The 12,731-nt window shown below is 41.3% G+C and overlaps 2 protein-coding genes across 3 annotated transcripts in view; both read left to right on the top strand.

The window, feature by feature from the left end:
• Nucleotides 1-10,404, top strand: part of LOC132152783 (bone morphogenetic protein receptor type-2-like) — a 72,432-nt gene extending 62,028 nt beyond the window's left edge. For both annotated transcript variants that reach the window (XM_059561679.1, XM_059561678.1), the window contains exons 8-13: nucleotides 370-530; nucleotides 712-859; nucleotides 3,558-3,694; nucleotides 4,166-4,338; nucleotides 4,835-6,147; nucleotides 7,179-10,404. In XM_059561679.1, the coding sequence (XP_059417662.1) occupies nucleotides 370-530; nucleotides 712-859; nucleotides 3,558-3,694; nucleotides 4,166-4,338; nucleotides 4,835-6,147; nucleotides 7,179-7,471 (2,225 nt within the window). In that variant the 3' untranslated portion in view covers nucleotides 7,472-10,404. The remainder of the gene's footprint in view (nucleotides 1-369; nucleotides 531-711; nucleotides 860-3,557; nucleotides 3,695-4,165; nucleotides 4,339-4,834; nucleotides 6,148-7,178) is intronic.
• A 717-nt stretch (nucleotides 10,405-11,121) lies between these two features.
• Nucleotides 11,122-12,731, top strand: part of LOC132152782 (protein FAM117B-like) — a 37,638-nt gene continuing 36,028 nt past the window's right edge. Inside the window, exon 1 of the mRNA XM_059561677.1 lies at nucleotides 11,122-11,959. Coding sequence (XP_059417660.1) covers nucleotides 11,317-11,959 — 643 coding nt within the window. The 5' untranslated portion in view covers nucleotides 11,122-11,316. The remainder of the gene's footprint in view (nucleotides 11,960-12,731) is intronic.

Here is a 12,731-nt window from a genome sequence, read left to right as displayed (position 1 = left end):
CAGCATCATTACTTACAGTCTTTAGTGTCACATGATCTTTCAGAAATCAAAAATATGCTAATTTGGTGCTCAAGAAACGTTTATTATTATTATTATCAATGTTGAAAACAGTTGCGATGTTTAATTTTTTTTGTGGAAACTGTGATAGATTTTTTCAGGATTCTTTGATGAACAAAAGTATTTATAACTTAAAAAAAGAAAAAGAAAAAATACTCCAATACTTGGCCTACACACTATTGCATGAAGATGTGAGATCCGTTGGGGTCAGATGAATGTTTTACTTTCATATCATTAGATGATTCTATGAACAAACAACTGTGTGAAACCACTATTCCTGAAAACTGTTTGAACATGAACTTTCCTTCACAGATTTGTATAAACCTGCCGTTTCACATCGGGATCTAAACAGCCGTAATGTTCTGGTGAAGAACGATGGCACATGCGTGATCAGCGACTTTGGCCTGTCCATGAAACTGACGGGAAATCGCCTTGTACGGCCTGGTGAAGAGGAAAATGCTGCCATCAGTGAGGTCAGCCCATAAGCGCTTGCTTGACTGGAATATTAAAGCAACTTGAAGCTGCTGAAATGATTTTGTTAGGACACATCACCCAGCAATGGTCTTGTTGGTAGTTGGAGGTGTCCAGAATTGTGGATCCAGACTCACCATAAGAGTGCGTTTCCCCTCACACCTGTACTGCTCTGTTGTCTAGGTGGGCACAATCCGCTACATGGCGCCAGAAGTGCTGGAGGGAGCGGTGAACCTCAGGGACTGCGAGTCGGCTCTGAAACAGGTGGACATGTATGCCATTGGCCTCATCTACTGGGAGACCTTCATGAGATGCACTGACCTTTTTCCAGGTGAGGACCACAGCAAGCATGTAGATACACTGCTGGCTCAGCAGAACTGGCTTTAGCATGTAACATCAGCTAGATTCAGTGGTGTTAAAACTGGCTTAATGTACACTGCAAAAATCATTGTCTTAATCACTATTGCTTTGTAAATAAAAAGATACGAAGGCAAGATGTCTTTTTTTTATTTAAAAAATAATATATTTTAAAATGCTAATGTTAAAAAAAAATTATATTTGTAGTGTTTTGTCTTGTTTTAAGCATACAGTATATATAACAAATCAATATTTGTATAACTGTTTACATATATATGTGTGTGTATGTATGTATGTATGTATATATATATATTTTATCCACTTAATTAGCTCATTTAAAATTTAATGCCTGCTACAGGTCTCAAAAAAGTTGGCACGGGGGCAACAAATGGCTAAAAAAGCAAGCAGTTTTGAAAAGATTCAGCTGGGAGAACATCTAGTGATTAATTAAGTTAATTGATATCAGGTCTGTAACATGATTAGCTATAAAAGCTTTGTCTTAGAGAAGCAGAGTCTCTCAGAAGTAAAGATGGGCAGAGGCTCTCCAATCTGTGAAAGACTGCGTAAAAAAATTGTGGAAAACTTTAAAAACAATGTTCCTCAACGTCAAATTGCAAAGGCTTTGCAAATCTCATCATCTACAGTGCATAACATCATCAAAAGATTCAGAGAAACTGGAGAAATCTCTGTGCGTAAGGGACAAGGCCGGAGACCTTTATTGGATGCCCGTGGTCTTCGGGCTCTCAGACGACACTGCATCACTCATCGTCATGATTGTGTCAATGACATTACTAAATGGGCCCAGGAATACTTTCAGAAACCACTGTCGGTAAACACAATCCGCCGTGCCATCAGCAGATGCCAACTAAAGCTCTATCATGCAAAAAGGAAGCCATATGTGAACATGGTCCAGAAGCGCCGTCGTGTCCTGTGGGCCAAGGCTTATTTAAAATGGACTATTTCAAAGTGGAATAGTGTTTTATGGTCAGACGAGTCCAAATTTGACATTCTTGTTGGAAATCACGGACGCCGTGTCCTTCGGGCTAAAGAGGAGGGAGACCTTCCAGCATGTTATCAGCGTTCAGTTCAAAAGCCAGCATCTCTGATGGTATGGGGGTGCATAAGTGCATACGGTATGGGCAGCTTGCATGTTTTGGAAGGCTCTGTGAATGCTGAAAGGTATATAAAGGTTTTAGAGCAACATATGCTTCCCTCCAAACAATGTCTATTTCAGGGAAGGCCTTGTTTTTTTCAGCAGGACAATGCAAAACCACATACTGCAGCTATAACAACAGCATGGCTTCGTCGTAGAAGAGTCCGGGTGCTAACCTGGCCTGCCTGCAGTCCAGATCTTTCACCTATAGAGAACATTTGGCGCATCATTAAATGAAAAATACGTCAAAGACGACCACGAACTCTTCAGCAGCTGTAAATCTATATAAGGCAAGAATGGGACCAAATTCCAACAGCAAAACTCCAGCAACTCATAGCCTCAATGCCCAGACGTCTTCAAACTGTTTTGAAAAGAAAAGGAGATGCTACACCATGGTAAACATGCCCCATCCCAACTATTTTGAGACCTGTAGCAGAAATCAAAATTGAAATGAGCTCATTTTGTGCATAAAATTGTAAACTTTCTCAGTTTAAACATCTATGTTCTATTGTGAATAAAATATTGGCTCATGTGATTTGAAAGTCTTTTAGTTTTCATTTTATTAAAATTAAAAAACGTCCCAACTTTTCCGGAATTCGGGTTGTATATATGACATATATATATAAATAACATATATAAAATAACAGTTTTCGATTTAAAAATATTTAAAAAAATCATTTATTCCTGTGTTGTCAAAGCTGAATTTTATATGATCCTTCTGAAATCATTCCAATATGATGATTTTCGGTTCAAGAAGCATTTCTTATTATCATTCTTATTTTTAGTTAGAGAAAGTTAATTTTATTTATTTGTATTAGTTTTATAAATGACTGCTTCATGTTGTCAATGCTGACAAGTTTCCTTGGTATAAGCAGTAAAATCCATGGCTAGGTTTGCATTAAACCATTTGAATGCATGACAAAGAGGCAAAACCCACCTAAAACTAATTGCCATCACCCCGTTATTACATGAAAGGTGAAAATATATACCTTTTATAGCACAAAGTTATTGCACTCCCCACACAGATACTTCTGGATTATGCATAATAGTGGGAACATTGCTCACAGCAGGAAGTCTGACATTTGAAGTCTTGTTATTTTTCATTGAAATATATATTTATTTATTTTACAAAATAAGTACTTTGATGATGGTAGCAGAGATACTTTGGGGGTTGGGATGAATTTAGCAATGAAACTTCTGTAAGAGAGTGTAACAGCGAAAATCCTCTCAGAGAAGTTGTTTCTTATTTCATCCCTGTCAAAAAAATAATAGTCATAGTATTAGACATGGACACCTTGTTGAGCATCCTGGCCCATCCCTAGCCTCAACCATTAGACACCACACCGCCCCTTAGGTTCATAACCACTAGGCTACACCACTGGCTTGCAACAGACTTCGTTGTGTCCAGCTCATTAAGTTCATGAAATAGTGTGCCTCATCTCATTGAGTATTTTTCAGTAAATTTTAGTGCAAGTGTATGGAGGACTCCACTGACTGACTTTCCTTTGTTTTTTTGAAGGGGAGGCAGTGCCAGATTACCAGATGGCCTTCCAGGCCGAAGCAGGGAACCACCCCTCCTTTGAGGACATGCAGGTTCTGGTGTCCAGAGAGAAACAGAGACCCAAGTTCCCAGAAGCCTGGAAGGAGAACAGCCTGGTGACTGACTTATACAATCTCATTGTGTTCTTGTCACAGGAAGTGGTCAGATTATTGCTGCAAGATCAGCTGAAGCTCTATATTTAATTCAGTTAATACAGTTCCTTTTGTTGTTCTGTTATCTAAATCACATACACTGTTGAAAAAGACCATGAATTCGGACCCGGTTGATACTGGCCAATCTGTTGACCGCTGTTGAACAGGATGAATGAATCTGATTTGGTGAAGCTGGTCAACCATTAAGTTTATTGGTTAGGCTACTTAACCATCCTGTTAGAGACATCAGCACACAATACTGTATATGCTGATCTTTTCAGTACAGTGTGTTAACAACATAATCTCGAGTGATTCAGACATGATGAAATCAAACATGATGAGCACATAACAATGTAATGGCAGCCACCCACAAGCATAACGGCAGCAAATCTATCGTCTATCTGTTATTGACACATTGACTCTCCTCTCTCCCAGGCCGTGCGCTCTCTCAAGGAGACTATGGAGGATTGCTGGGATCAGGACGCAGAGGCTCGTCTGACAGCGCAGTGTGCAGAAGAGCGTATGGCAGAACTGCTGCTGATCTGGGAAAGAAACAAACCCGTCAGCCCCACCATCAATCCCATGAGCACAGCACTGCAGAACGAGAGGTCTGACAACACCTCACACGCTCTCACAGCTACTCGTGAATAAATCGGGGCCGTGTGCTTATTACACACGTAATTGTTCTTGACTGGGCTTATTGTAATTGGATTTTTTTGGCATGCTCTCTGCCTTTCCTAAATAATGCAAAGGAGCTGTAAGCTTTTTAGCATTGAACATTTGTCTGATGTCTTACATATTTCACTGAATTAGTTATACTGAAACATAATGTATTACTCACAGCAGAATTTTTAAGCTAATAAATGCAAAGTATAAAAAAAATGATATGTAGCTAGGTATAATAAGTGGGATAATTGACTGTCATCCAGCACATATAATAACATAAATCCTCTCAAAGGTCAATCTTTGATTGGCTCCTGATCACCCTGTCAGGGTTTATTTTGCAATAATGACCTGCACATTATCCTGTATTTACAGCACCTTTAATTAAATGGACCATCTGTTCTCCGTTTTGACCCCTGTTCTCTCTCTCTGTTCTTGTAGGAATCTCACGCACAGTCGCAGGGCTCCCAAGATGGGCCCTTATCCAGATTACTCTTCATCCTCTTACATCGAGGATCATGAAGGCATGGTGAAGAACCTCCCAGGTGACGTCTCCACGTCTGGCACGTCCTCTGTGGGTGGCATGGGTGTGAGCGGCATCAGTGGTGGTGTGGCAGTGACGGGAGAGAAGAACAGAAACTCTATCAACTATGAGAGACAGCAGGCTCAGGCCCAAGCTCGGCTGCCCAGTCCAGAGACCAGCGGCACGAGTCTGTCCACCACAACCACTACAACAGGCCTCACGCCCAGCACCATCATGACCACCATCTCTGAATCAGGCCACTCGGAGGAGGCCGGAGCCGGAGCAAGCGTACCAGTGTGCCTTCAGCTCACAGAAGAGGACCTGGAGACCACCAAACTGGACCCCAAGGAGGTGGACAAGAACCTGAAAGAAAGCTCTGATGAGAACCTGATGGAGCATTCGCAGAAGCAGTTCAGCGCTCCTGACCCGCTCAGCTCAGGCAGCTCCAGCCTCTTGTTCCCGCTGATCAAACTCGCTGCAGAAGTCACTGGTGGATCAGGAACTGGCAGCCAGGCCGATTTGGGAGTGGGTGGCAGTGGAATGGGCGAAACTCCTACAGCCATGTTCCCTCTTCCCAAACAGCAGAATCTCCCCAAGCGGCCCACCAGCTTGCCTCTCAACTCCAAAAACTCTGGCAGGGAGTCCTCGTCGTCACGGTTAAAGTTTGGCAAGCACAAGTCCAACCTGAAGCAAGTGGAGACGGGCGTAGCAAAGATGAACACCGTAGTGACAGTCGAGCCACACTTGGTCACTGTCACTAACAACGGACCCAGTGTCCATAGCAGCGTTGGAGTGGTGGTTGGTAATGGATATGGTGGGGGCAGTGGGGCCGGCTCCTCTGATGCGTTTGGGAACACGAACCCAGCCGGGCCACAGGGTGACGGTGGTGCCCCTCTGATCCAGAGCCAGCTAAGCGGAGAAGACAGCCGTCTCAACATCAACTCCAGTCCGGACGAACACGAGCCCCTGTTGAGGAGAGAGCAGCCGGCGGGGCGCGATCATTCCAGCCGCACCAACTCCAATAACAACAACAGCAACAACATCCACACAACCACCGCTGCCACGATTCATACCTTAGTTCCTGTAGACGCCCAGATGACATTAACCCACTCTCCAGAGAAGCCAGACGGAACGGATGACGGCGTTCCTTTGAGACAGCATAAGCCCAGCAGACCTGAGCGGCCAAACTCACTGGACCTGTCAGCAACTTCCCAGGATTCTTCTCTTCTAGGTAAGACCTGTTTTAGTTTGGACCTGAAGTCACTAGGTTTTGGAATGCCTGAAATGCCTCCTGCCTAGATAGCATTTGAAGGTATCATAGGTGCTCTCCAATGCAAATGCTGTTCCAAAATAGTGCTAACAACAACAAAGAGGTTGCTTTTGATCTGCAAGGATGCATTAAATTGATCAAAAGTGTCTTACTGATCCCAAGCTTACAATGTTTTCGTGTAATCCTGTTGTTCATGTAAGTTAAAGCAGAACATGTTCATTTGAACGATCAGTGATATTGTGCAAGTTTACTTTTATATTTGCTGAATTATTGACATTCACCATGAATTATACAGTATGTAGTGTAGATTATTTGGGCTTTGATGGGGTGTTATTTTAGGGGAAGCTGTATCACTGATCAACAGCGTCCCCAGGACCAGGGTGGAGGAGCCGGTGTGCGTGTCAATCTGGCTGCAAACAATAACCACCCAAAAGAAGACGCCAGTCTGAGTTTTTCCATCTGAGCTCACTATATCCTGCTTTGCCCAGATAAATCAAGGAGCACACCTCCTCAAAAGCTAAATGTTTCATAGAAAAAAGGATGAGTGGCTAGTCATACTTTCTCTCTTGCTCTCCTACTCTTTGTGGTGGAGTGTTTATATGTTGAGAAGGAAGGAAATTCCACTGGATTGATAAGAATCCAGAAAACATTCGGCCTCAGTTGGCAGCGGTGATAAAGAGTGATGCTGACAGACAGATGTGAGCGTGACGACGCATCCGCCGCTGTTAACTGAAACAACTGGAGTACACTCTAAACAGGAAGATGAAAAGTCGCGCTGCCCACGTGTTTACATTCCGCATGTGGACTCGAGTGCAGACATGAACCGCCCGATGATTTAGACTCGAGCGCGTACAGAGAGAGAGTAAGTCTGGGAAAGGTCAAACACAAATTTGAGTGTGCTGAAATACTACTCTATAGCGCTTCACTAGAACTGTTTTTCATTGTCATATCAAGGATGTTTGTTAAAATGTGACTTCCTTTTTCTGTTTTAGAAGAGGTCTTGTCACAAGAGGGAAAAGCCGGATCGGCCGAGAAGATTAAGAAGCGTGTGAAGACACCTTATTCTTTGAAAAGATGGCGTCCTTCTACATGGGTCGTCTCTACAGAAACACTGGATGGAGAGGTGAATAACAACGGGAACGGCCTGAAGATGGGGACGGCAGACACTGGAGGTAGTTACCCAAGTTCTGGCCAATCAAAATCCAGCATCGCTGTGTTCCTGGTCAGCGGTGGAACTGCGACCGCCGCTCTAAACTCCGACCCGCCAGATATGACCAGCCTGTGAACTCGCATCTCCGCTTTTCCTCTGAGGACGAGCCCAAATCAGACTTTGAACACAGGAGGGGTTTGTCTATGCTGATCAGCTGATGACCGAAAAGAGAGTTTTTAGAAAGCAGACTCTTGACGGGACGTAATTTGGCAAGCACTTAACTTTGTCAAACTTATCCAACTTGTTTTGAAGAAATCGCTTTAAACCGAACCCAGCTATGCAGCAACATTGGCATAAAATGCTTCCATTTGTTTTTGTCGTTTCTTCTTCAATCAAGTATGATTCTTGTATGCCTGTTCTTTCATTTGTTGCACTTTTCTTTTGTAAGTAATGTTAACCACAGATCCTCCGACCATGTTAAAGACTGGTCTTAAAACGGAAAGACGTAAACGACAATGTGTTGATTTAACAATCATAGTAGATTGGGTGAAATTGAAATAATTTCCATCTAAAAAAAGCATCCATTCAGTGGTCTTTAAGACAGGGTTGACTGAATCTCTTATTACCTTTTAACCCACCATACATTCATATGTTTTATATTTGTTGTATGTATCTGTGTACTCAGATTTTTTTTGTATCATATTTTGAAATGTGCAATAGACATTAGCTTGGAGGTGCTCCATAAGACAATGTAATTTTGCTCTGTGTTTATCGCCGCTTCTGTTTGTTTCTCGTCTTTAGTTTAATGTCTTGAAAGGCTGCACTTAACAGTGGCAATCCTGTGTCCATTTGGCCTCCCCAACTGCATTTGAGAAACATCATACAAATGACAATCCTACACCTTTTCACCAGTCCTATCACTCTTGAAAAGGGAGGTAAACAGAAAATCTTGGGGTGTTCATAACAGACAACTTCTCACAAACTTCGACGAGACAGTAGGTTTTTTTCTGTTACAATACAAGTCAGGCATCAGCCTGGACTGTTTGCTGGGAATCATGCTTTCTGAAGACACTGAATAATCAAGTCCCTCTCTGCACATGCTCAGTGCAGTTTTACCTCTGTGAGAGTGTGTGTGTGTGTATGGGTCTGTTTCTGCTTTATGGAGCTGCTTGGATCACAGCTGAAAAGGCATCAGTCAAACAAGACTTTTCACTTCCCATCTCTGCCAGGAAAATGGACGTTTGCTTGGTGTCCTTCAGAAACTGAACATGCACGTACATACGACCTGAACAAAATATATACTGTATGTACAGACTGAAGCTCACAGCTACTTTAGTTCGGTTTTAGCCTTTGTTAAAGATAAGCTGACATGATTAGTGCACATTACGAAATCATGATTTTATCCATATTGGCTGTTTCGGAAGTTATTTTTTGTTCTTTTTATTTTTTGTAAAGGTTTAATTTATGTAGTATCAAGGACCATCTTTATTCTCTGGGTTTATTATTCTTATGAAATCGAATCGATAAGTTGTGTATAATCATGTAAAAATATCTTATTTTAATGATACTTTCAGTCAAATACATCAGAAATGCATGTAGTTTCACCCTTCTTTCGCAAGTCAGTCATATACAGTCGAGGAGAGATTGAGCTTTTTTTTTTGGTGCCACTAGAAATACAGTCATAAAAGTACAGCATCCTCATTTTGAAATCATCTGTGAGAGCAGATGATGTTTGTACCAGCCATAACATGGGCCTCGTGTTTTATCCTAACTGCTGCCTTTTGTAGAAAATAATGGGCATGAGCCATTCAAATAATGACATGGTGATTAGGAAAATTCCCTCATATAGCAAGACCCAGCTTCCCTTCCCAAGAAAGCAGATGTTTGATCAAAGAGTATGCATTTTCTATAATGAGTGTGGGGTTTAAACCATGATTTGGCACAAGCCAGTATTATCTTTGGACTTTGTCCAGTGCAGAGCGGGGAACTTTCAAAAAGTCATCTGATATGTCCCTTCCATTGGCTTTTTCTGTCGGAAAACAAGAAAATGCAGTCCAGTTTAGTTTCTCATGCCCTCTTTTCTTAACCAATCAGCGCTTCAGTCTGACTTTTGTATATGTTTGTAATATAGGCTAACCTCTGTAAATATTCAGTGCATTTATATGCACATTTACAGACTCTTCATCTGTTGCTTTGGGACCAAGAACAACTCTAAATCACTGTGAGATTTATCTGAAGATAAACACAGAAACGTTAGACTGTTTTCAGCTAGATACGTCAGTGTGAATGCTGGAGTCGAACAGAAGATTATGAATTGAAATAAGATATAATAGTCTAATAAAAGACAAAACAAACCTCCAGTGCTCATTTGAATAACATGAACAAACTTTTATGATTTAGACCAAAGCGTTTAAGCTAAAACGAGTCATTGGAAGTATAGTTTGTTCAAGATGACTGTCCATCTGCTACATGTTAATAATGCAAGATGTTTACACCAGAGCCTTTGTCCAGTTTTACAGCACACTGTTGAATACCAAATCATTTACAGATACTACATGCCTTGTTTATTCTTGAAGAAGTCAGACTTTTTAAATTCAGTCAAATTGCAGGAATGCTTTAACTAAACCAAGTTGTACTCTTGAATTTAAAATGAGTCCTTTACTGAATCCTACATCGATTGGAAATCATTACACTCGCAAAAACCAAACATGAAAATGACTAACAATGTGTCCCCACAAACTTTGAGTATCAGCTGTATTTTGGGGTGCAAATGAGCGAACGAATGAAGGGTCTGTGTTGACAAGCTGCTTTTTTCTTTTGAGTTCATACTGAAGCTGAAGTCTTTATTTGGCCCCTGCATAGATGGATGTTCAAAAAAATATAAAAATAAAAAAGCCACTTACGTTTTCTATTACAGCTTGTAAAGTAAGCACTTTGAGAAAAAAGATCAAATGATAACTCATGCTTTTAGTCTATGCAGAAAGTGTTTTAAAATGCCATTTAGAAAATAAGCTTGCTGTAAACCCTGCATTATTCAGTTGATTAAAGATTATATTAATGAAAACCGGTTTATGGTGTTTACTTGTCATTTGTTTTTTAAGGATCGTTTAGAAACTTCTTGCACTGAAGTTTAATTTTATTAAGCGGCCACATGAGGGTGGTAAAGGCAACCACAACAAGTTTCCATTCAGGTAACAGTGCAAATCATTCAGATAACTTTCCCGTGTGCGCGCATTCATTGATCTTTTGAATTAAATCTGGTGTCTAAACACACACAGATACATAACATGGTATTAGTGAGCATATGAGATTTACTTCTCTTAAAAATTGACATTAACGAGAGTTTAGTGTAATTAAAAAAACTGACTGTATCGAATATAGTAGTTTTATGTGTACTATTGCATGTTTTACGTATTTCGCCACATGAAGGATTGACAGAAATCTTTCAGAAGCAACCTGGAATGAAATGGCTCTGTTAACATCATCCAATTAAAAAAGTGCACATAAAAATGTGTCCGGTCATTTATACTTTGATTAAAATGCATCAACTCCTTTTAGTCCCTGAAAACTTAACATATGGTCACACATAAGATGGAAGAAATCCTGTACAATTTCTGAATATATTATAATTATCATCTTTGCGAAACGGTTCTTCATAATAACACTGCGTGCATTATAAATACACTTTACGGAATCAAAGAATCCACTTCCTAGCCAATCAGAAGTTGAGAGGGGTAGCGAACAGCCAATCAGAGTGGAGGAGGCAGAGCTCTGGCTCAAGCTCGCTGTGCGTGGCTCTGACTCTCGCTCAGTTTACTTGAGCTCGAGGTTGTAGCTGCTCCACTGCGCGAGCCCGAGAGCAGAAAACAGACTTTACATGGAGTGACATGGGCACCAAAGAGCGTTAACCACCTCAGACTGCCTTAAACGTACGTTCTAAGGGTTTTTGTTGAGTTTTGTGTCATTTCCTGGCGAACAGAATGTCTCAAAGAGTTCGCAAAAACGGATCTCCGACGTCTAACTGTAGCGGAGTGACCGCGGGAAGCCCGAGCGGATCCCCGGGGATCAGCGCCGCTGGAGGGGGTTTACTGGGTCGCCTGCTGCCAATGAAAGCCACGGTTCCCTTCCAGCTGAAAACGCAGACACAGCACCCTCTACAGGCACGGACAGTCCTCTCCTCCGGTAACGGTAAATGCCACAGCAGCGGAACCCGCAGCCGGAGCCCCACGCGATCCCTTTCCTCCAGTGCCTCAAACGTTTCTGCAGCCACGTCCACTTCCTCTGCAACGTGCTCACAGTTCATCACAGCCACAGCCTCAACTTCTTCATCATCCTCATCCTCCTCATCCAGAACTAGCCCCATTATCGCTGGCCACGCGTCAAACCCCAGAGCCTCCCACGCGCAGGTACCTGTGCCATCCTCGTCATCACCCTACACAGGTGTGCACCTGAGCCCCCAGTGCTGCAGCTCGGACACTTCAGCTCTTACTTCTCATCTGTCAGCCGCTCCGTCTTCACCCTCGTCCCTGTGGTCTTGCGGTCACAGGTCCAAACCCCTCCAGACCCCCGAACATGACAGACTGTCTCCAGAGAGGCTCAGTCCCAGCTCACCTGTCTGCACAGGTAAATCTACAGTGTAAAGGGGTTGATTTGATGGGAGGCCAGACCTGATGGTCCTGATGTGTTTATTTGAAATCACTGTGGTAACTTGTAAACACACATACAGTCAGTTCATGTGGTTTGTGGGAGTTACATCCGCTTTCTGAAAGTGTGGTAGTAGAACGGTTGACTAGGTTAATAACCTAATAATGTCATAACTGTCATATTGTGTAATTTAAGATGCAATACATGACCACGAGGCTCATTGCATTGCAACTAATTGCATTAAAATGTTTAATGTCATATGAATAAGAAAGGGGACCTGCTTAACTAGGACCCCCTCCCCCCATATAGTCTTAAATGTAAAAAAATAAAATAAAAATTCAGTGACATTATTTTAATGCATAACAATAAAAATATCTGATTCAGTAATTTTAATTCATTCTTCATAATTCCTTTTATATATACATTTTTGAACCCCTAAAATGTATTATATTTAATTAATGCTTCATATTTAATTTAATTTCTATGTATTACAGAAACTCTATTTTAAAGTATAAAAATATAATTAAATGTTTAACACATACAATTGAATATAGAATTTTTTACAATTATTCCTTTATAGTTGTATTAAAATAATCTGTATTTTAATAAATAAAAATTACATAAATCATTTTATTCATCCTATATACCACAACTGTACATACAAATGTTGTATATATCTTATATAATATGTTTGTGTGTGTGTGTATAGTTTATTCACGTCTTATTTTTTATTATCTCTGTGTTTTTGTCT

The sequence above is a fragment of the Carassius carassius genome, chromosome 11 (assembly GCF_963082965.1).
Source record: "Carassius carassius chromosome 11, fCarCar2.1, whole genome shotgun sequence".
NCBI classification, from domain to species: Eukaryota; Metazoa; Chordata; class Actinopteri; order Cypriniformes; family Cyprinidae; genus Carassius; species Carassius carassius.
This window is presented reverse-complemented; position numbering and strand designations above follow the sequence as displayed.